We start from the raw sequence: 25151 nt of genomic DNA on the forward strand, positions 1-25151 counted from the left end.
CAAGCTCTTACATCAATAGTGCACTGTGGCGTTACACCCCACAAGTCAATTCCAAATGTATGTCTGCAGTTTGTAAGTCTGTGGTTTGTAGAATGTTGGCCTGAGTGGGCGGAGTTAGAATGTCTTGGGAGTGGGGAGGAGTGATATATAAGGGAATGACTGAGGGGATTGAGAGTTCTTGTTCTTGTTCTTTTCAGGAAAGCTTTTCAGGGAGACTTGTTAGGTACTCTTAGAGTCTGTAGTGCTCTCTGTATTTATGGTACTTAAGTTCTGGGAAATTTGAGAGTCAGTGTAGTGAGTGGTGTCTTTAGAGTGTGGTGTGCACGTAGTGGAAGTATATTAATCAATACTGAGAATAAAGAAAGTTCAAGAGTGATTGTGTGAGAAAAAGGAAAGCGCGAATGTGAGAGTGACAGGATTGTATGGAAGGTTTCAAAAAGGTTTTTAAATGTTGCTATTTGAAACAAAGCTTATGAACTTTTAAAAATAAATTTTGATTGTTTGTTTTAAAACTACCACAAAAATCCCACGTGTCTGTTTGGCGTTTATCATCTTAAGTTTACACATTCAGCACCCACTCTGACAATCATTCACCTAACCAGATATAACTCACAGCACATTATTATATATATTAAAATCCATTCTCCATTTTAAACCCCTTTCTCCACATAGTTTGGAAGAAGGTGGTTCTTATCCCTTGCCTCAGGCGTATCAAGTGGTGGTGCTTGGCTTGAGCAGGGAGTAGCCTTGGCCGGGTCTGGTGTTCAGAGCCTGTGTCGCCCCATAAGAAGTGGTGGCAGACGTGAGGTCTGGTGTTCAGAGCCTTGGCTTGAGTGTCGTGGCAGGCACTGTCCTGCTTCCATCAATAAAGCTACTTTGGGGGAAAATACAGCGATGTGCAAAGGAGTTCATAAAAATCTAACTTGAGCATCATTAAAATGGAAAGACATTCCTTTAATTCCAAGAGCAGTTCAATAAAGGAGCAGAGAGTATATCTTAGTATTTATTTATTTATTTATTTATTACATTTCTATACTGCCCAATAGCCGGAGCTCTCTGGGTGGTTCACAGAAATTAAAACCATTCAAAGTGTATAAAACAACAGTATAAAACCATAATATAAAATACAATATAAAAGCTCAACCAGATAAAAACAGCAGCAATGCAAATTACAAATTACAAATTTAAACACCAAGTTAAAATTTATTTATAGACTCTTAAAATGCTGGGAGAATAAAAAGGTCTTCACCTGGCATCTAAAAGCATATAATGTAGGTGCCAAGCGAACCTCCTTAGGGAGCTCATTCCACAGCCGGGGTGCCACAGCAGAGAAGGCCCTCTTCCTGGTAGCCACCTGCCTCACTTCCTTTGGCAGGGGCTCGTGGAGAAGGACCCCTGAGGATGACCTTAGGGTCCGGGCAGGTATATATGGGAGGAGGCGTCCTTCAAATAACCTGGCCCCAAACCGTTTAGGGCTTTGAATGTTAATACCAGCACTTTGAATCGGGCCCGGACCTGGACTGGCAGCCAATGAAGCTGGAAAAGGACTGGCCTGATGTGGTCTCGTCAGCCAGTCCCTGTTAGTAAACGGGCTGCCCTGTTTTGTACCAATTGAAGTTTCAAGACTGTTTTCAAAGGCAGCCCCACGTTTAACGCATTGCAGTAATCCAAACGAGAGGTTATCAGAGCATGGATAACTGTAGCTAGGCTATCTCCGTCCAGATAAGGGTGCAGTTGGTATATCAGCCTAAGCTGATAAAAGGTGCTCTTTGCCATTGAGTTCACCTGTGCCTCAAGTGACAGTTCTGGATCGAAGAGCACCCCCAAACTATGGAACCGATCCTTTAGGGAGAGTGCAACCCCATCCAGGACAGGGCAAACATCACCTCGCCGGACAGATGAACCACCTGCTAACAGTACCTCCGTCTTGTCTGGAACATACTGATCACCTTTCGTGTAGGAAAAAGCACAATAATACAGTCTGACTTGAACTTTCAGAAAAGCAAAAGATCTTTGTGTGGGCGATGGGATGGAATGATGGAACACAGCCCCCAGATGTTGAAAACTTTTAACCTCTTCTGTAATTTGGTCATCCAAAAGCCCTCTGAATAAACTTCTTTTCAGTTACTAAAATCTTTGATTCTCCATAATTAATCTTTAACCCATTACACTTACAATAAGAAAATGTAATTAACAAATATCTAAGCCCAGGTCTAGAGTGCGAGAGAACGACTGCATACAAATTTTCCTGTCTCCAAGTTTTGGCAAATGCCCATCAGAATCACCTAAACCATTTTCTAAACAATTTAACAACAAATTAGGAGCAACAGGACAACCTTGCCTGGCACTCCTAGATATAGGAATGGTTTCATTAAGCTGCCCCTGATTACTACATAATTTGAAAAAGACTATTACTATGCAGGATCTAATAAGGCAGAACAGTATTTTATAAACCAGACTATCCAGTTTCTGCCATAACTTGGCCCTAGGAATAGAATAATAAATTCCATTTATCTGCTACTATGCTTTATATATCCACTTGTATGGTAGCTTTTTGATTCTACTTAGTTCAAGCCATTGGTTAGGCATTTTGTATGTAGAGTGGGGAAGAGAGCACATGTGTGTCTCCCAGCTTGTGTGTGAGGTTAAATAAAACACTTCTGTATATAGCCAAATTCTCTGACCTTTCTTGGAAAGGAAGGATCATATGGATTGGATGTGCATGCATATGGATGAACATACATACTGACTATATCCGAGGGCCTGCTCCTGGTGGTTCCACATAGATCCATCCTCCGATTGGAATCCACCAGGGGAAGAGCCTTCAGCGTGGTGGCACCCTCCTGTGGAATTCCCTGCCTCTGAAGGTCAGGCAGGATCCAACCTTGTACTCTTTTCGGCGCCTCCAGAAAACATCTTTATTCCAAGAAGCCTTTCCTTAATATGCAGCCTTGAATCTGTTTTTGCGTCTTTAAAATTTTGTTTTAACTGTTTTATTCTGTTTTTATTTTCATTTTATCTTGTTCACCGCTCCGAAATTTTTCAATGGGGAGCGGTATATAAATATTCTAAATAAATAATAAAATATATACAAGTATGTGTAGTGTTTGCATGAAAAGATGCTTTGAGAGGGCATGACGGGAAGCAGAGAAGTGGAAGAGAAAGGGGTTAAGTAGTGCTCTTGCCACCTCCACTCCAAACTGATCCCTCTTGAAGCAGTTTTTCATTGAAAAGGGGCCCACCAGGCTCCTGTTGAAGTTATTTGGGTGAACCATGTATTATCTCAGTTGGGTTGATGGGGTGTGTAGGGGATGTCTTTGCTGCCCCACCACAAATGCAAGTTTTCACAGGTAGTCTGACTGCGAACTGGCATGCATTTCGAAGCAGCTTAATGGAAACATCCTAAATCCCCATTTAAAGAAGGACATGTTGAAATCTTTGTGGCCACAGCTCTTGATGTGACACTGTAAACTTTCAGTGGCATTCTCTTTATGTGGTTCCTTAGGCATACAGACCCCTTTAGATTCATTGGAAGAGCAATCCTCTTCCTTGATCTGGTCTGATCATGTTTCTCCTTAGTCCAAATTCCTCTATCCCCTCTGGTGCTGTCACTTTAAACATGAACTTTTGCCACTGAACTTGATATAGTAAATTGCTGTTGCCATGTAAAAAGTTGTGTGACTGCGCTCTACAAAACTTATAAGCGTTTCTCAGCAGTAGCCCCCCAATTATGGAATACTCTCCCCAGAGAGGTCTGCCTGGTGCCTCCTTTAATTTCTTCCTTGCACAGGCAAACACCTTTTTATTTTCACATGCTTTTAAAAAACTGTATATTTTGCTATCATGTTGTGTGCGTGTGTGTATCTGTGGGAAAACATGTTCTTAACTTTATAGAATTTTTAAGGTCTTTTTATTACAGTGTGGCTGACATGACTTTAGCCTCTGCTTTGTTTTAACTATTAGTTATTTTACTGATTGATTGTTTTAATCTTGTGTTGCTATTTATTTATTAATGTGTGTGGATTTAATAATTTTTTTATTTGCTTTATTTTATTTTCTACATCATCCACGGAAAGATTGTTGCAGGGTGACAGCAAACAAATTGAATGAATGAACAAATGAATAACATTATGATGCTGATATAGTAGTAGACAATTAGCCTGAGGATACTGTAATGTGTAGAAAGCTCATGGATCTGTGAATATGCTGTGAACTCTGTGTTTGTTTATGTTAATGTCTGTCTGTAGTAGCTTTCCCCAAGTTGGAGCCTCCCAGATGTTTTGGATGATAACTCTCAGCATTCCTGATCATTGGTCATGCTGGCTGGGGCTGATGGGAGTTGAAGTCCAAAGCATCTGGAGGGCACCATGTTGGATCTATAGCATACCAGCAAATTGAATGCTAATATGTCATGTTTATCCATCAGCACTCAATCTCCTCCCTGGTCTCTAATTTTACCTCCATGTCTTCTTCCTTGGTCTGTGAAACAAAGTACCCTGTAGGCAGGGTCTAGAGAAAGGAGGGAGTTGCCTGTGCTTCCATCTCGAAGGCTTAGCACCGGGAGGGTGCCATTTCCCAGCCTGAGAAGGATGCACTGGTAGGAATTAGAGAGGAGTAAAGTTGTCACGTCAACATTCTGGTATGGTAGAGACAGTCAATAAATAAACCAGTGCAGTGAGTCTTTTGCCTTTTTTATGTTTCTAGAAGGGGAAATAGTATTCCAGGCCCAATTAACTTATGAATGGGTATTGCATGATAGCTTTTGATTGGATATCCCAGCAATTGCTGAACCGTTAGAAAATTACATTTTCTTTGCCCTGAGGTTGAAAAGTCATAGATTAGTTATACCGAAGCTATATTGCAAGGGATGTGTTGGTCTGGTACAAATATATTAAGAAAGAATTCCCATAAGGAAAGACGGAATGGCTGCCTCTAGGATGTTAGAGAATTTCCCTAGGACACAGATTCCAGCTTTCTTCTTTACAGAATATTAGCTTTGCACCATCGGGGTTTATTTTGCTGTACTAACTTGTTGTACAAACTGGCACATTGTCACCTGGATGACTTTTATAGACTGCCATCTTCTCTGTGTTGTATTTATTTATTTATTTATTTATTACATTTCTATACCGCCCAATAGCCGGAGCTCTCTGGGCGGTTCACAAAAATTAAAACCATTCAAAGTATAAAACAACAGTATAAAACCATAATATAAAATACAATATAAAAGCTCAACCAGATAAAAACAGCAGCAATGCAAAATTACAATTTTAAAACCATGTTATTTAAAATTTATAGATTGTTAAAATGTTGGGAGAATAAAAAGGTAGGTTAATGTGTAGGTTAATGTGTGAGGAATATTTGGGCATGGGGCATCTTTCTGCAGTGCAATGCTTCATCGTGTATCTGATCCTTTCCAATCGTCCAGCTTTGAGGCCATCCCTCTTATCTTTTCTCTGGCTTTCCTCTCTTTACTAAGTCATTTTCCCCCAAGTCTGAAGCAGGAAAAGCCCAGTTAGAGGTGGTGGTGAAGAAATCTCCCTCTATTTTGCCATTTTCAGCTTGCTTTGGGAAGAAGATGCTGAATTTGGGTACTGTTTAAAATGCCCTTTTAAAAGGTGTAGGAGGACCTGTTCCAGGTATGAGCAGGGGAGGTATGGAGAGATGAGTGAGATGACTTACAACCCTTCTTCCTTAAACAAGGGGGGAAGGGGCTGACTTCTAGGCAGAGATGGTTTGGAAGCAGGTTGGCATCGAGGGTAGGCATGGTTGGGTGCCTGTCAGGAGCTTACATTCTACCAGGGACCAAATGATGAGTCTTGAGTATTGCTTCTAGTTCTGGGCACCACACTTCAAGAAGGATGCAGACAAGCTGGAATGTGGCAAGAGGAGAGCAACCAGGATGTTCAGGGGTCTGGAAACAAAACCCTATGAAGAGAGACTGAAACAACGGCATGTTTAGGCTGGAGAAGAGAAGATTGAGGGGAGACATGATAGCACTCTTCAAATACTTAAAAGGTTGTCACACAGAGGAGGGCCAGGATCTCTTCTCGATCATCCCAGAGTGCTGGACATGGAATAACGGGCTCAAGTTACAGGAAGTCAGATTCCAGCTGGACATCAGGAAAAACGTCCTGACTGTAAGAGCAGTACAACAATGGAACCAGTTACCTAGGGAGGTCATGGGGTCTCTCACACTAGAGGCATTCAAGAGGCAGCTGGACAGCCATCTGTCAAGGATGCTTTAAGGTGGATTCCTGCATTGAGCGGTGGGTTAGACTCAATGGCCTTATAGGCCCCTTCCAACTCTACTATTCTATAATTCATCATTGCAACCTGCTTGTTCAATTTCCTCCCAGACAACAGTGATCATGAGAAGAACTGGCAGAAGATGCCACTGCCTACTTGCTCACTGGTTCTCTGCTTCTCAAACAAGCAAGTGATGGCAATGATGTGAAAGAGGATGAGGAGCAACTGCAGATAATGACAATAGTGAGAAGGTAGACTCACTGAGGGAGGATGTCTTGCCATTGGGGCCCTCAAAATCTGAAGCCACTACCATCTGAAGGACCTGTGTGTACCACAGTTATGCAGGAGAGCAGAACAAGCACAGTGCATTGTATTGAATGCTTTCTTAGACTTGACTTTTAAAAAATATGTTTGAAAATAAGTGAGCGTTGTGTGCTGAAACAGCAGAAGCTGAATAATATTTCAGTACTCATCATTGCTACTTGCCTTTCTCCTTGACTGAAAAAATAAGAGACAGCATGTTGGTGATTCAATTTGAATAATTTGGACAGACTGCAGAATTTATTTTTCTTTCGATTGCATGAATATAGAATTGTAGCTTCTTTTTTAAAGACGTACATACATCCCTGGGCAACGTATATCATTGTGCTGTAGAGTCAGAATAGGACCGAGGAGATCCAGGTACAAATCCCCACTCAGCCATGAAGCTGTTGATTGTCTTTGGGCCAGTCACATTCTCTGTCTAAGCCACCTCACAGGGTTGTTGTATGGAGAATCATGTACTTGCCTTGACATCCTTGAAGGAAAGACAGGATATGAATGTAATAAATTAATGATAAATTGTTCTCATTATGCCATCTTTCTCAGAAATATTCCTTTCATCAGTTGGACTTCATGAGCTCCAAGTAGGCCCGGTGCCAGACTATTTTGCGCCCTAGGCAAGGCGAGCTACTTGCACACACACACACACACACACACACACAAATTGCCAACTTCGATTCAGCTGTTCAAGAAGAGGTTCTGAACTGTTATATTTTCCTTTTATTATGTTTTTTTCTTAAAACAGCTAATTTGTATAAAACTGTGACCCTTAAAGGGCACTATTGCACCCCTCTGAGGTCTGCACCCTAGGTGGCTGCCTAGTTGGCCTAATGGTAGCACCAGCCCTGGCTCTAAGTTAGACCCTTATCCCGATCTTTTGATTTGTTACACCTGAGGATACCCCAGTTTCACCATAATTAGGCCAAGCTAGGTTTATTAGGAGGATGCAAATGCATTTTCCCCCTGAAAAGCAAGAAATGTTTAAAAAACAGGCCATACTTTAAACATAAGTGCTTTCTTTCTTCTTTTGCTTCTTCGTTGGAATTGGGCAGGTTTATATATAGAAAATAAATGGAACTTCCCACTAAGCTTTTACCAGTCTGTTCAGTCTATGTGGCTCCAATCAATAAAGCACCTACTGATAAGTAACACTGGAAGGGTATGTCCTTACTGGTGTTCTCTGCTTTACAGTATTCTTGTGTATTTGCAAGTGCTATACCTGATGTTTGTTTTCCTGAACACAGATTGAATTGCTTCATGTAACTTTATTCTAGATTACTAATCAAACTAGGACAGTGGAATAGACAGCCACAGTGAATAACTATCAGGGCACAGATATCTTTGTGCATTTCAGTTTCTTCCAGGTACATTTAAACATCCTAAATGTGGATAAATTCCTAGTCCTGTGGGGAGTTTTGTATCAGTTCTTAAATTATACTGCTAACCTATTTCAAAAGGTCTTTTTTCACTTCATAGCAAGAATATTCAGTCTCAGGATTTGGTCTCCGTTATTAAGCGATGATAATACAACTCTTGAAATATATATATATATATATATATATATATATATATATATATTGCTTAACCCATGGGCTGTTGTTACGTATGAATCAGCCAACAATTACAAGTTTGAAACTGCCAAGCTTGCTTTGTATTGTATTTGCAATGAACTTAAAAATCGGAGAATTTTCTGAAGAAAAGTAAAGCTCTGGAAAAATTTTGGTCCCACATCACTGCTCCCAGGTTAAGTGTGTATAGGATAGCAGCGTTAGTAAAACAATTTGATTCAGTTGTGTGTTCTGGTCCTGGCTTATTTGAATAAACCATCATTTAAATTCACCGCAGTTCCTTTTTTGGAAGTAACGACAAACTGTGGTTAGTGGGGGTTTTTTTAAAAAAAGGAAAGGATACTGCTATTCTCCTTCTCCTGGCACATGTTGGAGGTTGCAGAAGTTGGGGTGAGGGCAGGGATTGTCTACTAGTTCATAGCTCATGTCCTTTGATTTCTATTGTATACTGGTGCTTAATGCTGTATATGGGGTATATATATTTGGTATGGGGATTCTTTGAATTCATGAATTCTTAATGAATATGAACGTGGTGGCCTAAACTTGGTTCTGCAGCTTTGAAATCAGGAAATGGTTATGCACAGCAGATTAAAGATTTAGGTTAAAATAACTTCTGAACAATTGACCTTTATGTTTACTGTGGCCTAATTAATGATCAGTAAGCACTGAACCCTGTATATAAGTGGAACTCTGTTAGCTACAGTTCAGTGCATACTGTAATTATTATATAGAGCAATAGTTTCCAAGTGTTTTGCTGAGGGCATGCACCAATGAAAATTTTGTCAGACTTTTATTTTCCAACTAAGACATCAGTTTTCTCTCCATCTCAACTCCATCACTACTTTAAAGCTTGAATTAAATTGTTAAAAATGACTTCTATATCAAACATGTATTGTCAGACAGTTGAATTATAGAAGTTCGAATTAAACATTATGTAAAATATTATGAATCACACAAAACCAATTTTAAAAGGACTCGTTAACATTAAAACTATATTAGTTGGGACAAGTGTCTTAAGTAGATAGTAGTTTCCGACTTGTTTTCCTAAGCATCTCTGTTAGTGAATGATTTTATTCTTAATCACTGTCAGCAAGTGTGCGGAGTTATACTTTTGGGGTGAGGCAATAATGGTAAAACCATAAACTCATTTGCTGAACTACCAAACCTGGGACTTCTGTAGAACATACAAAGCTGCATTATAGTGACCTGGTTCACACCTAATGTCAACCCATGGGTTGTTGGAAGTGAGTAAGTGCACTGCCATTTCTTTTTCGTTTTTGTAAACAACCCAAAAATGCCCTGTTCCTGGATTGTTTATTGTGATGTGTGAACCCAGCACTATGGGTTGTTGAGGGGGAAACAACCCAGAGTTTAACTCATGGGTTGTTGTTAGGCTAAAACTCTGGGTTGTTTCCGCTCTACAACATCTTTGCTAGAAGATTCAGTGGTATTGGACTACATGGACCAAGGGTCTGACTCCACTACTACTGTGCTTGTTTATTTATTTATTACATTTATATCACATCTTTTTTACCCTCATGCAACAAACACAAGGTAGCCTACATGGTCCTCCTTAGCTCCATTTCATCCTCACAACAACCCTATGAAGAAGGTTAGGCTGAGAGTCAGTGACTCTCCCAAAGTCAACCAATGAATTTCATGATCAACTGGGAACCCTAGAAGAGAGTAAACAGAACAGAAGCTCTTCTAGTTTCTTGAAATATATTAAGGGTTAATTTTAATGTAAAACGGATGTTTTTCCTCCTCCTGTTCAGATTATGAATAGGAATAAACAACCGAGTTCAGGAGTGAGCAGAGATCCCTGTAGTCTCTAGTAACTGTCTTGCTCCTGTTTCGTTTTGTTTAAAAGCATTCCCCAAACAAAGCTTCTTTAAAGCAACAACAACATTAACTTTCTGCTTGCCAAGAAGTCCTTCATTGTGGATTATATTTAATTACCATTTAAAGTGGCAAGACATATTGATGAAATAATGCTTTCCCATCTCCGCCTTCTGTGCATGAACTGTCACTAGGCTTTCGCTTTTGTCTAGCTGTCGTTGCTTTGCCAGCCTGTCATGGCCCCTTATTCACTAGATGGAAATGTGCAGGTCAGCTTTCTAGTAAATCTGTTATTTGGCGGCTTATCGCTCTGAAGGGTTTGTATTACAGTAATGACCAAAGGGGACTCCAGTTTTAATGTGATAAGTATATTTCCCCCCTGTCTATCTCCATTTCTCTCATGCTGCTAATGCATTGTTTTAAGTAGGAGCCTGGGAAATGTCCTGCTGAGACTCCTAACTTGGGTCCTTGTAAAGAGCAGATTCTGACAGACTGCATCTCATCACTTCCAACTGGATGGTGCCCCTCCAAAACCTATTATAAACGATAAATTCCATGGCATGGTTGCTCTTGTGCCTTCTTGGAAAGCATTGAGCTTGTGCTCATTCTAAACATGGCATTACTAGGAAGGAAGCAACACAGAATATTATAATGATAGCGAAAATAGCTTTGCAATGGAGGATTGTTTCAAAATTAGCTTTAAATTAAAAGAAAGCAATCTGAATTCATTTAAAATAAATGTTCCAAAGAACAAAGAGATATAAATCTGCAATGTGTGCCTGGCCTTCTGTACTAAAAATAGTATTTCCTGGCTTTACAAAAACAAAAGTGAACACTGTTCTGTATGACCTCTTTTTGAATAGAAGCATTGAAAAAAATAAGGCCTATGTTTATAGTTTTCACATATTTGAAAATTCTAATTTTCGACTCCAACTAGAAAGTTAACAGTGTATGTGTGTGCATGTGCATACATACAGACACATTTATTCTCTCACACCCAAAACTGAGGAAATCCAGGCTAAGACATAATCTTTTGTTTGGAAGTATGATTTTTTTAAATTGATGCTAAATTTCAAAGCCTGATTTTTCCAAAATAGCTTGATGGCAGAAGCATGGGAACGTGATATTACTTGTATGTACGAATACATTGAGGAAACAGATGTTTACAAGTCTTATTATTCTAATGAGAGGAACAATCCCATGATTTCATTCCTCATTGCGTGTTTCTGAGGGAGCCAGGATTACAATTAAAGTTTTATGTTGGCTTTAAATTAGATAGGGTTGGAGCCATGGAGTTACTTTATTGTTTGTGTGTGTGTATGTGTGAGTGTGAATGTAAATATTTTGTTTGAATAAAAGGAATGTTATTTTTTATGTCAGTATCTGTGGATTGGATAGAGCACAAATGAGCTGTTGCATGCATATTGCACCACACATACTTTGTACAAAAGCAATATATTTCATACAAATAAAAAGAAAATAGATTTTGCATCCACATAACATAATTCATTGAACAATGATGTCATCCACAAAATAGTAAATATTTCACTCCAGTGATACAGCTTTGTGCCCTGGTGTTCTTGAAAACTGCAGTGCTTAATGGCTGCCTGAGAATGATGGAAATTCCAATCTAACACATCTGGAGGGCACCAGGTTGGGGAAGGCTCTGGGTTATGGGTATTTGGGTTCATTTACATCCCACCTTTCCTCTGTGGAGTTCAGTTCAGCATACACGGGGTTATCCAATTTATCCTCACAACATTCCTATGAGACAGGTTAACTGCCGCAAAAGTCTTGCTCAAGGCAACCAATCAAGCTTCATGGCTTATTTAAACATAAGTTTCCATGGCCCAACTTTATTACTGTGGACTATCAGCAACATCCTGGATTGTTTTGGCTTCTAGTAAAGTAAGAAACCACCCTCTAGTATAGGATATGTGTTGTCAACTCTATAAAAATAAAAGGGGGAAAAAGATGACTTTGTGCATTTCTATAGAAATATTGCTGTTTTATGATGTATTTTAGGTTTGGAATTCAATTGTAGACTGCCTGATCTCAAAACAAAATTTGTTTTTTTTTTTAAAAAAAACACAGAACAATGTTGCCTTTTAATATTGACACTTAATTCCTCTTTCTTTCTCTCTCTCTTTTAAGGAAACTCAATGCCACTTTTAATAAACAGTGACTTGATTACTTTAAGCTGAGTCTTAGTCACAGATTACATCATTTGACCAAAGTCCATATAGTCCCCAAAATAAAGGTTGAATATGTTTTTCCCCTGTATCACAAAAAACTGCAGACGCCATGAGTAATGTTATGCAAGAACCATTTGGTTTCCATGGTGATAGGCTTCCAAGGTGAAAAGCAAGCCTGCCAATTTTTTGGAAATAATTACTTTAGTGATCCCTCTGGTATATGTTAGTGATGTATGTATAACAGATATTTTTGCAATATCATTAGAACACTGTAGGTAACCATCAAGGGTGCAAATATTTGGGGTTTTTTAATTACAAAGTAGACTGTATTTGCTGCATTCTCATATACGAAAACAATAAAGAGAATGTGTGTTTTCTCTATTTGGGTTATGGTTAACATGCAACTGGGCATTCCAGCATACTAAATTTGCATCTTAATCCCTTCCTATAGTATCATAAACCATTCAACTGTGCAGAAACATTCTTACCACTGTTTGGATGTCTGCATACCCTTCAGATACCCATGAAATTGTAAAAAGATGCAGTAACACTGAGGTCTCTATCTCTGTTGTGATACAGGCAATGGTTCACAAAATAAATTGTAAGATACTATTGATTAATGGAGAAGAAATATCCAATTGTTTCTGTTCATCACTGGGGAAGAGAAATTGAAGGAGTGTGCGGCTGTATTTTCCTTCTCTTTGTGGAGCCTTAAAAAACCAAATAGAAATGGCCAAAAGCTTGTTGTGTGATAGGAAACTTTTAAAAAAACACCAAAAACCCATTGACTATTCAACCCACCATTGACTGTTTAACCCACCGTTAGTTATCGTGTCGTCCAAACCCATTAAAGAAACCTTGAAGATAATCCAACACTACCCTATCCCAAGTTGGGATAATCTATGTCTTAAACCAGATTCCCATGACACAGAAATTTTATCTACTGATTTACACCACATCATTCTAATCCAAATCAGTGGTAAAAATGAACTGGTATCATCAGCTATAGTCTCACAGCATAAAATTTAGAAATGGAAAGAAAGTTTCATCCTAAGCTTTATAAGTTGGAAAAAGTTTGCCTTTTTCTTGACATAATTTTCCCTGTAGCTTGAGCAAGACATGGCACCATTTTCTCTCCAATTTGAAATTGTATTCATAATGGGTTAGATCCAGACTGGCTGTTTGATGAATGAAAGGGTTTTTTCAATTTAAAAAAGTGAATTGGATCCGGTGGAGGACCCTGCTTTGTGAATGGGAGACTCCTGTTGTGGCAGGAGGTGGTGGGGGAAATTTTCACTATATTTTCCTCTACTCCTCAGCTCCCAGACCCACCTTCCACACTATTGTAGAGGTTCCTCCAATTTGGGAGGGGGGCATAGAGGACTGTAAGGGGAGGTGAGAATTGTCAAAAATCAAATTCCCTTTTCCACTTGTAGGAGTGTCTTTTGTGGAGCTTTGTTCAGTGCAAATCTTGATCCAACCCTCCCAATAAATTAGGTTAAAATGTCTCTCTTGAAGAGAACCTTACCAAAGATGGAAGGGGTATTGCTAAGTGGGCATAGCAGCAAGACCAACACTACCTGCAAGAGATTTTTCTACACCCCCACTAATTAGCATATATCAATGTGGCGTAGGACCCAACAAGAGATTGTGTGTGGCATGATTTAATGCATGGGAGCAGGCACTTTGGTCACTCTTTGGGCATCCTCAAACAACCCACAACCATGCTTGTATGAGGCCTGCTCATTTCCTTCTGCAAAGTGTTGCACTTCCTTGATAACTGTGCCATTTCCACCCTGTGTCTTATATGAACAGGGTATGTACAAAGGGGGTAGTATTGATGTAGAGGAGAGCAGGGCACATGTAAGGGAATTAATTTTTTTTAATTCAGTATTGCCTTGCCTTGAGCTCTCCCCACCCACCTTATAAACACTTTGAGGGATCTGTGGCTAGGATTGTGAGCTTGATAATTATGGGTTCAATTTAACCACTGCCATGATCTCATTAGTCTGGGCCACACATAATGGCAACACAGGCAGCTCTTTTGCTCCTGTCTGGTTCCTTCTGCCAGCGATAACAGCTAAACAAGTCAGGGACACTCTTGGGTAATGTTAGTATTATGTCTAAACTGGGCATTATGGCTTGTCTTTCACCCAACAAGCCAGACTTCCCCAGTGGGAGAAGGCACAGTGTAGGTGAATCTGTCTCAGCTATTGATGCTTCACCTGTACCCTTTCATCCCCAATGGGAGAAGCTGCAACGTGGGAGAGTTCCCGACTGTTCCTCTGATCATAGATTGGAGTGAAGGCCAGGCTCCACCTTCTGGAGGAATCTAAGGAGGCTCTAGGGGCCAAATGGGAAACCTCCACAGGCCAGATTAAACCCACACTATAGAGGTTTCCCAGTCTTGCCGTATCAGAACCACTGTTCTCATATTATTAGCCTTGCTTACAAATTAACCAGTGAATAAGAGTCACTAGGATACAGAAGAAGGAAGAAACAACATCTAATGGTTTGTTTTCATATTTTGCTCGATGAGCCCTTGTGTCATAGTGGTTAAGTGCAGCACTTATGAGCCAGGTTGCCCATCCCCTCAGTTCAAAACTTCCCCAGCACTGAACTTAGGCAAGCCTCTCTCTGACCCCTCCCCATTCTCTCTTCTCCTTGCCTGCACTATGAACCACCTTCTGGTACCAGATTTAAGGACAAGCCAGACATGGTGGAATAGCCACATATATTTATTAATGTATTCACATACATAGCTGAGGATGGTTCTTTCTTTTCTTTACATGAAATGGGGCTCATGGGTGAGGGGAGCTAAATGTTACGTTGCCTCACTCTTCACCTTGCTCTGATCTGTTGCTGCAAGCTATTTTCTCCTCAATCCAGGTTTGTTACTAGAAGTGAGCTGGGCTGCAATGGAGTATAGTAAATTAAAGCGGGAGCCTTTTGGCTCCCCCTAACCTTGAATGTTTGATTCCATGCAAAAAACATGTGAACAGGGAAGATAGGTGAATATAATATTTGTGGTTGTGGTCCATCTGGTTTGGTCCTCATAGTCACCTTCTAGCCGGAAATAAATCTGCTGTGCAACTACCCAGAATTGAATTCTGGCAAATCCGAGAGATGATGTTACAAAATGAAGTTCTAAAAAAGCAAGTCCACAATTCTTATTTCTCATACTTATAACATTATATGCAAATAGTATGAACCTAACATTGCACTGATGTAATAGAAGGATTACAGATATTATAAGCCATGACTTCTTTATTTAAGAAAGTTGGAGCTAAGGGCCATAGTCCAACATTTGACTTGATAATTACTAACTGTTCCAACTCTTCATTGATGATATTGTATTGTTGTAAGCTTGTTATAGCAGACTGTAGAAATATGAATGAAGAGTGAAGAATGTTTGAGTTCATTGACACAGGTGGGCTTAAGTGCATTTAATTCTGGGAAGAGAGATAAAAGTAAACTCTATGCTTTCTGTGAAGAGACAAAAGATTCTGCATACCCTTGTTTCAAAATGTTTAATCTGAATACTTATACACATGATTTTAAGATATTTAGAAATAATGCAATGCAATGCAAAATACATGTGTAGTTGCGTTTATCGCATAAACCAAAGTGCAGTACTTTTTTAGAAATGAAGAAAAAATTAAAATTCCAGGAGAGCAACTTAATGTTGAATAAAAGTGGACTAAGATATATATTTATTTATTTATTTTTTAAAAAAATTGACCTCATAATTGAGAGACCTGTATTCTTTTGAAGATGGTTAAAATCTAGCACTCTTATTTACTCAAATAAGGCACAATTGGAAAGAAGCAAGTTGCATGAACCTGGCACAGCAATGTAGCTAGGGAATAAAATTCTAAAATTCTAACTCTGTTTTTCTACCACCTGCCATGGTCCCAACTGACCTCATTTCAGAAGTAAGCCCCTCTGTTGTGCAAAGATTCCCTGCCTCAGTCAGTAAAAAACTTGAGGGCAGCCTACCTCGTGCTGCGTTGCTGCCCTGTCTCTTTTGCAGTTGTGAAAGGTAATTGGCACACATCTGATATCAGCTGCAGCATTATCCAAACTTCTCAATTTCTTTCGCCTTATCTTGAGCTTGACCTTCAAGAACAAATGTTGCCTTAACGCAATCTTATGAAAGAAAATGCAAGCATAGGCATTTATCCATACAGCTCTCTCACTTGCACATAGAGATAATTTAATGTGTACATATCTAAGGCTTTTCTGCACCTCAAATTCTCTATGTTTATAGTAAACTGTTGTTGAGGTTCCACATAACTTTTGGCTGTCTTTATCCAGGTTTGCAAATGTGGATTATTGAACAGGACAAATAAGTATTTTTTTAGTGTTCACTTTGCACCCACCTTATTTTGTTCCTTTGCTTCCCTCTGCAAAGGAGGACTTTGTAGAAATGTGAGATAGACAAGTCCTGTGAGGTTTCCTCGACATGTATTTTTCTTCTTTTTCTTCTTCTTACAAGCCATTTTGTTATCTAGTAAAAATCCCACAACATCTAGGAAAATAGCAGGAGTGAATCTTTTAAATCCTGAATTCTCAGGAAAGTAAGTAACCGGTGACTTTAAACATCTAGCCTTTAGGAATATTTATACTCATATATATTTTTCTTCTTAACTTGGGTGCAGTCAGTGAGGCAAGGCAGAAGGTGAATCATGGGGTATGTTGTCCACTCAGTAAACTAGTCATCTCAGTCTGCTGCCCAGGTGCTAACTGCTGATGGGCAACTTCAAAGTCCCTGCACTCCCTTCTTCTAGTTCTTTATTTTGAAACCCGATTTGGACTGGACTGCCCTTCAAGTAGAGCAGCATGTCAAGGGCTTACATTTCCCACCCGGCACCACTAGGGCTGCACCCTCCCTTAAAAAACTGGTTAGAGGTTAACTGGAAATCATTTCTTATGTTCGGTGATCCCTCTTCTGTGCAGTTGAACTTGGACTGCCGTTAGATGAATATCATGTTGTTTTGCAGTTGAACCTTCAAAACAAATACGTTAATACCATTTAATATAAATTAATTACCATTACCGTGTGTACTGGACAAATGAATGTTTTCAGAATAATGTTTGAACTATTTAAGCAAGATTCTTCTGTGCAAATCCATCTAATTCCCAAATAGCATGAGGCAAATAGAGGAAGCATTAGCCATGGTGCTTGAGAATAATTGTACTTCAAAACCCAATAAGCTTCTTACCAAGCAGACCCAAATCTTCAGCATGGTTGAAGTTTCTAGAATTCACACAAAACAAGCAATAATTACAGGAGGTTTTAGAGATTATTTGATAAAGTCAAGTTTAACTACAAAAGTTCCAATTGCAGTTTTGCATCAAAACAACAACAACCTTCAGTTCAATATTTAGAAGTGGAAACTTGCAATAATTCATGGTGGAAGTATTGAGCAGAGGGAGAAGACTTGCCTTCCATGTTTTGCTCTTGCTTTGTCACCCCACATGTTTCATAATGATAGGAATTATTTCGTATTGCTGTCTCCTATTAAAAAAAAGCAGTATAGCAGTGCACACATAGCAAAAAAAAAAAAAAAGGGAGATCACACCCTTCTTTAGTGATGAAAGGATAAAATGATTTTGTCATATGCTTGCATAAAAACGCAGGTTCAGTATAGAATTTCAGACAAAGTTTGTTCAGTCCAGTGCCCTATAACGCCAGCAGGACCAAGACAGCGAACGCGACTGCTCCCAGCATTGGAAGAAATCAGGGGGCAGTGGGAAGGAAGGGAGGAGCAAATCACAGGAAACTACACTGTAGGCTATAGAGATCCTGACTCAAGATTCTGTAGAAACTGACTCCTGAAGTAGTGAGTGAGGAAGGTGATAAGAGAGTCAAGGGGGTGGGTAGGGGAGGAACCATTAAGGAATTCTTACCTTACATCTGTGTCACTTTGCATTTTTAAAGTAGTACTGTTCCTTATTAGAATTCAGATTGGAAAACATCCCAGATATGTGGTTTATATACTGCTTTAACAATCATTCTTTCTCCTTAATGACCTCTATGATTTATGGGTCAGGTTCAGGTTTCTAACAGAATTCTTTGCACTGGCATCAAACAACAAGTCCCAACATTTGTAAGGTGGAGCAGGGCAGATCATGACAGTTAAATTAATATAGAATTAGTTTATTTTTTAATGTGGGGACATACCCTCTCTCTTCCTGGCTTTTGAGATGGGGCGGGAGAAGCAAGTGTTGTGTTGCCCCTGATGTGACGCACTTATGGATCCTATTAATTGAAGACAGATGCCTTGGGGGATAGGCCTTGTTCCATGTTTTCAGTCTTCTGCCTAAATAAGATCTGTAAGGGTTTGGAGCAGGGTCTTCTCCATTTTGGGGGGACATTATCAAGCTCATTACTACATAAAGTTTGCCTACCTAATGGCATTCTGCCAGCTAGTGAGAACACTTTTATCCCAACAGGCCTGTTGCTGCTATATTAATCCTATTCAGGTGTTCTAAATATGGATTAAGTAAATGTGCAAGGAGGGAAAGGGGGCTGAACAAACTAGCTCTACCATCCCTCTGTCACTAGTTTTGTTGTCCTCCATGTGGAGAGTAGCTTTCTGAAGGGAAGAGCTCTTCATGGAGGCTCTTCCATGGATTTGAAATTCTAGTTCACTAGGAGAGCCTCCATGGACACAAGAGCCTCAGAAAGTCACTCTCCACATGCATAGGATGATGGATAGATGCAGGAAGGGGAGGGGGCTAGCATGCTTATCCTCGCTCCCCCTCCCTTCCTCTTGCATTTGTCCTCATTTAGAAACCCTGAATAGGTTGATTGTTGTTACTGTTTTGCCTTTTATTATTGGATTTAGTACTTTTTAATCCTGTGGCTAATGGAATTTTAAATGTTATGTCATCTCAGATAGCTTGTTGCAAAGGGCGGCATATTTACTTGGATTCACGGTGCTGCAGTTGTAACGACTATGTATCTGGAAATACACAGCAGGCTGTGTACAAGAGGGATCATTAGAGTTGTGAATTTTACCTGGAGACGGCAATGGTTTCATTATACGTACAACTCTCATTGTCCAGTTTCAAATCCAATTTCACCCAGATGGTTAAAAGGCTAAACCGTAAACTAAGGCATCCCTATTTCAGATGTCTTGATTTCTATAAACATAGTAGGTTTATATCAGAGCCTGCAGTATTAGAATAATTATACTGACATGTAATTCTTAACACAATCTTGTAAGGATTACGAAGAACTTTAGAATGTTCAAACTGCTATTTTATTAAGTACCAAGTGTTACTGCTCCCAGCCAGCCCCTTCTATAGGTAACCAGGCAGGGGATTTATGCTCTTTGCTAAATTATTTAAGGGAGATTTTATTGCTTCCTGCCTTGGTTGATAAAATACCTTCTTTAAGATCATTCATTAGTTTTGCACTTCGGAAAAATATGTGTTTTGTCTTTATATGTCTGTGTATGACCACCTTCAGATTAACAATTACTTAAGAAAAAGAAAATGGAGGCTTAATTTTTGTAGGCTTGTGTTTTCAAAATACCTATGACAACTTCTCTTTGCAGAGTGCTCATTTGGCTATGATTGATACTCTGATGATGGCATATACCGTAGAAATGATCAGCGTGGAAAAAGTGATTGCATGTGTACAGCAGTATTCCTCCTTCTTCCAAGCTACAGACCTGCCCTATGACATAGAAGATGCTGTCATGTTCTGGATAAATAAGGTAGGTTCTGCAACAAATACACTCTTCATTTAACATAGGGTGCTTCGTTTCTTTAAGGTAGTTATAGAAGTCAAGTACTACAGCAGATCACTAACATCAGTTTGCTTGACTGTGGAGTTAGTGGCTGGGCTCAGACAACACAATAATAACTCACACTCAACGGTTGAGTATGGATTGTCATTGAACTGTGTGTTGTTGTGTTGTCTGAACCCAGCCGTGTTAACCACAAAGAACCCACAGATTCCAATCCAACAACAAAACATTGAGAATGCGTGTCTGTGCCCTTCCATATTCTGGCATTGTACAAGGGCAGTATAATAAAGATAGCATCTTTTTAGATGATGTAAGTGACTTCAATGATCTGAAAGGGTTGAGTCCTTCTCTAAGCTGTGCTGGGCTTAAGCAGTTTAGTGCTTTAGAACTTAACTCTACTGTTCCTCTAAGTAAATGCTGAAACTTTTTTAAAAAAAAGAGTGGGGGAGAAACTCCCTCAAAATAGGTTGAGAGTAATGTGTTGTATAAGCTTTAGTAAAAACTAGCAACATTATATTGCATAAATTATGTTTACAAAAAAAAAAAAAACCCTGTTCCTCACAAAGCAGGCTGTTGCTTTCAGTTCAAAAAGAATACAACATTCATTTAAAGCTATTTCGTTCGTAATTTTAGGTAAATGAACACTTAAAAGACATCATGGAGCAGGAGCAAAAACTGAAAGAGCATCACACTGTAGAAACTCCAGGAGGTCAAAAGGTATGTAGAGGAAATACACTAGCAGAAAACACATTCAGAACAACTGCAACTAAGGACCTTTCTTGCTGACGTATGCTTGTCGAGAATTGTAAAATTGTTCTCAAATTGAGCCTTAAGACCAGAGTTTCATTAAACATTCATACCTCTTGAGTTGTGCCTGGCTCTATTTTGCTGATAGGTTATGAGGGGAAACACTTGGAGAATTTTACTCTTGGTACAATGTAGCCACAAACGCTATTGAAAACAGCGTAGGGCAAGGTGAACTCTCCCTTTGCTTTATGTGTGGTAAGGATTCAGCTCAGGATGTTATCTTAGCGAGAACAGAATGTAGAGTAAGAATAAGTTAAAGAGCTAAATTGCACAATTCTGCCTGTAAATCTCCTGCCACAAAAACATTCAACCTGCAACAATTTTCAGACAGGATGGAGCACACTGAGGTGTCATGTGACTGCCCTTTGCACATACCAACTATGACTGCTAAAAGCCAGTGAGCATAGAGATCGTCATATGCCAATAGACGACATACTGTCCCCTCAAAACAGGCTACTGGGGTTGGAGTGTGGTGTAGATTTCTAGCAGCAGCTTCATACTGATACGGTCATGTGAATATGTATTGCCATGGCTTTGTAGCAGCTTCTTTTAGCTCTGGAGAGTGAAGTATCTGTTTTTAATTCAGTAATATGTTCCTATTTTCCTTGATAGCAAAAAGGAATCTGACAATGTGGGGAGAGATTTGTGGGAAGCGACAGCTCCATAAAAACGTAGCTCCAAAACAGTGGGTAAACTAGATGTGTGATATTTTAAAAGACACTTGTATTTTTTTAAAAAATTCAAACACACCATTGTATAGACAGCTACCATTTTAGTCCCAGAAATAAGTGCCACAAAAGAGCACTAGACCACAAGGTATGGGATGTGCCTAAGCCTGACTGCATTTATGGGCTTCCTATTGACTTCCAGGTTGTTGAATCATGTGCCTTACAATAAAAGTGTATGTAATAAATCGTCTTTAAATACCCAGGTCTATACAACAAGCATCCTTGTTGGGTCAGAGCTCCCTACCACATGTACTTAAGATTTTAAGAAGAGATGTATGCCAATCTACACTTTACATATTTACTGTGGGAAACACTGGTGTACACACACACATAGGAAGATTTTAGATAAGCATATCTCATCTTAATAAGCCAATATATGAACAAGTATTTTTCCTGCACACCTGACTTTTTGCTCCTCCCTTCACATGAGCTGCAATTCAACCAGAAAGCCTCTAATTAACCATAGTTTTCCCCTTTTATCTGAACCAGGAAACTATGGTTGTTGGCTTCAGAACAAGCCAGGATATTAAGCCAACTTCAGATCCTAGTGTCTTGGCTTATTCTGAACCTAATCACTAAAGTTCTGTGGTTCAGATGAAATGGGAAACTATGGTTGGTCGACGTATTCCTTGTTTGTTTCCTCATGCCACAGAGGGGCTGCATGTGTGAGCAAAAGGCTCATTCATAATTTGGCTGATTAAGCCAAGATATGATCCTCTCAACATGGACGTAGTGTGGAGTTAACGTCAGCCATTGTAAATGCCAAAAACAGTAGCTGACCTTAGCCATTTTAAATGCCAAAAACTTTATTTGAATATCTCCTTCACAAGACCCTGTCGTTTACTTGACAATGCTCTGTCTAACTCTCTTTTTGTTAAGATTATTATTTATTTATATGACTCGTACCCTGCCTTTCTAATAAAAATGGCAATCAAGGCCAAGGCAGACCCAAGATATTTTGCTGCCTGAGGCAAAGAACAAGATGGCACCCCTTCCTGTCCCATGTCCAAAAGCTGACTAAACTAACAATTAAAGCTTTTTTCAGCACTGGTGATGGAACAGCATCCACACCTGAAGGCAGGAGAGCAGTTAAGGGGGCGAAGGCTCTCCTCTAATACCTTGCCTCAGGTAGCAGACGCTAAGGTGTGGTAGCAACTGACTCACTCTGCCTAATGGTAGGGCCGGCTCTGCTCAAGGCAGCTTACAATTACTAATAAAATTTGATAAAAACTGTAATAAAATAAATACATTAAACATATTTAAGAACAATTAAAACACAACAACAGTATATAAACAGCCTCCAACCCAACAGACCTGCTTATACACAAAACCCCTGCTTGAATGCAGTCATCTTTCCCTGCTGGCAGAACGACAATAGAGAGGGAGCGAACCTAGCCTCCCTCGACAGGGCATTCCACAAGATTTTATTATTGCTCCAGTAGAATCTTGTACGGGAAGCCAGACAACGTAACATCTTTTAAACGCCTCCTGAAGACAAAGCTTTTTTACACAGGGTTTCCCTGGTTTTTAATGCAGCTGGTTTTATATTCCCTTTTTAACTTTTTAATGTTTTAAAGTTATACTTGTTATATTTTATGGTTTTTAATTGTGCACTGCCCAGAGAGATTCAGCTGATGGGGAGTATAAAAATGTAATAAATAAATTAAATAATAAACAATATACTGTGCTGCTGGGATCTAGACATCCGCTTTATTTTTCTTGAAGTCCGTGGCTAAAGATGTCACATCCTCTGCTTCCTTGCTATCTCCTAAGTTGTGCTATTCACAGCTGTGCAGCCATCACAACCGTGTTTCTGCACCAGTTTTCCTAAAGTTGCTGACATAGACGCATAATTACAGCTGTCATTCCTGATGACTTTGATCTTCCCTTTTGCCCTATCCTTCCCCTGCCCCCAGATTGTTTTCATTGTGTACTGGGGAACTAAATTATTTGCCTCGCTGGAGATTGTAATTAACTGACTCAGAACTGGGTCAGATTAAGGAACACTAATGTGCTAAGTCATACCAGTTCATAGATCCCCCCACACCACCCCCACTGCTCTGATGCTGTGATTGGAGGTCCACGCTGTGGCTTTAACCTTCACTCAGCGTTGTAATTTTTCTTTCCTTCTCTGCTCAGAGTGAAAATAACCACAGAGATTTTTTATGCAGTAATTTGGAGCATGCTAATATTATTCCATTTATGGATAATATTTTAATTTGTGTCAGTATGGTTGGAGAGAGATATGTCTGCACTAGCAATGTGCTGTTCACAATTGCCAAATAATTTGGTGAAGGAAATACCCATGGCCCTTTTTGTCTCTACTGTGTCAGTCAACCCATGTCTTGCAATCTCAGCTGCATAGTCCCCTGAAATTCCTGCTTCAGAGTCTGAAGGAAAGGAGGAAGTCCTGCCTTTGGATTTTTGAGCTTCCCAGGGCACAGTCCCAGTGGGTAAGAGCCACTCCCATTTTATCATCTCTCACACTTTTGGGAACTATGTTTTCATTTTTTTATTTAGTTATTTGTTACTACATTTATATCTCATCTTTTTTCCTCTTGCGAAGAACCCAAGGTGGCTTACATGGTCCTCCTCCTCTTAATTTTATCCTCACAACAACCCTGTGAGGTAGGCTAAGCTAGAGTCAATGACTGGCCTGTGGTTTGTTGTTGAGTTAACTACTGACTTTGTTGTTGAGTTAGCTGTAAACAACCTAGTGGTCCAGTCCAGGTTCACATATAATGCTCCACAACCTATAAAAGAGCTGGTCATGGCTTCTGCTATAAAGCAGAAGAAGCAGGCACACAACATCCCCAACAACACATCAGTTATTAAACCAATGGGTTGTCATTATGTGCAAACCAGCACATTTCGTTGCTATTGTTAAGCAATTGGGAGTAAGAAATCCTTGCCAATCCACTACAAATCTCCCAGAGACCTACCAGTAGACCCTGATCTATGCCCAGTCCTGTTTAACGTATGTAGCACTTAAAATGGACAAAGAGAAGGATATCATGGAACTAGAATATAGCTGTTTGTGGCCTGGTTCAGACAACACACTAAACCATGCTGCTTAACCACAAAATAGTTAAGGGAATGCATTAAGGTTAAGCAGCATGGTTTAGCATGTTGTCTGAACCAGGCCTGTGTTTACTGAGGAAAGAGAAAGAGGGTGGGCCCATGCCCTACACATCTCGCAGTAGTGAGAGATAGCAAGTGATCCCCATTGCTGATGCCTCTGCTCTCTGCACGCCTCTCTTGGTTCTGTGTTGACAACTGGTGAGCCAGCTGGTACCACTTGCTGGAGGTGGCAGATTTTTGGTTGCTTGACTCTGAATCTAGATGATGTCAACAGCCCTGATAAACTTAGTACTTTTTCTCAGTTTCACATAATTTGAGTCCTCTTTTTTTTAATCATAGCCTGGATATAAAGAAGTCTATTTTGTGCATTTCTTATTTTACCTTTCATATCATGGAAGATACGCCTACATTTTAAAATTAGAAGCTCCATCTGCAGCCTGTTTAGGCTATTGGTTTGGTTGTTGCCATTAGCTACTAGACTGCTAGTTTGTCATAATAAAAGTTTTGATTCATGTAAAAGGTTATGCTAATTTATATGCAAGTTTATGGCTTTCAAGCAGCTGTGTTACAGCAGTGTAAGTCTCAGGGTAGTATCAAGGA

The 25151-nt window shown here is 39.6% G+C and overlaps 1 protein-coding gene across 2 annotated transcripts in view; it reads left to right on the forward strand.

Moving 5' to 3' along the window:
• Positions 1-25151, forward strand: part of CAMSAP2 (calmodulin regulated spectrin associated protein family member 2) — a 90939-nt gene that overhangs the window by 21926 nt on the left and 43862 nt on the right. For both annotated transcript variants that reach the window (XM_063135295.1, XM_063135303.1), the window contains exons 3-4: positions 19741-19902; positions 20569-20652. In XM_063135295.1, coding sequence (XP_062991365.1) covers positions 19741-19902; positions 20569-20652 — 246 coding nt within the window. The remainder of the gene's footprint in view (positions 1-19740; positions 19903-20568; positions 20653-25151) is intronic.

Source organism: Elgaria multicarinata, chromosome 1 (assembly GCF_023053635.1).
Source record: "Elgaria multicarinata webbii isolate HBS135686 ecotype San Diego chromosome 1, rElgMul1.1.pri, whole genome shotgun sequence".
In the NCBI taxonomy this organism is placed as follows: Eukaryota; Metazoa; Chordata; class Lepidosauria; order Squamata; family Anguidae; genus Elgaria; species Elgaria multicarinata.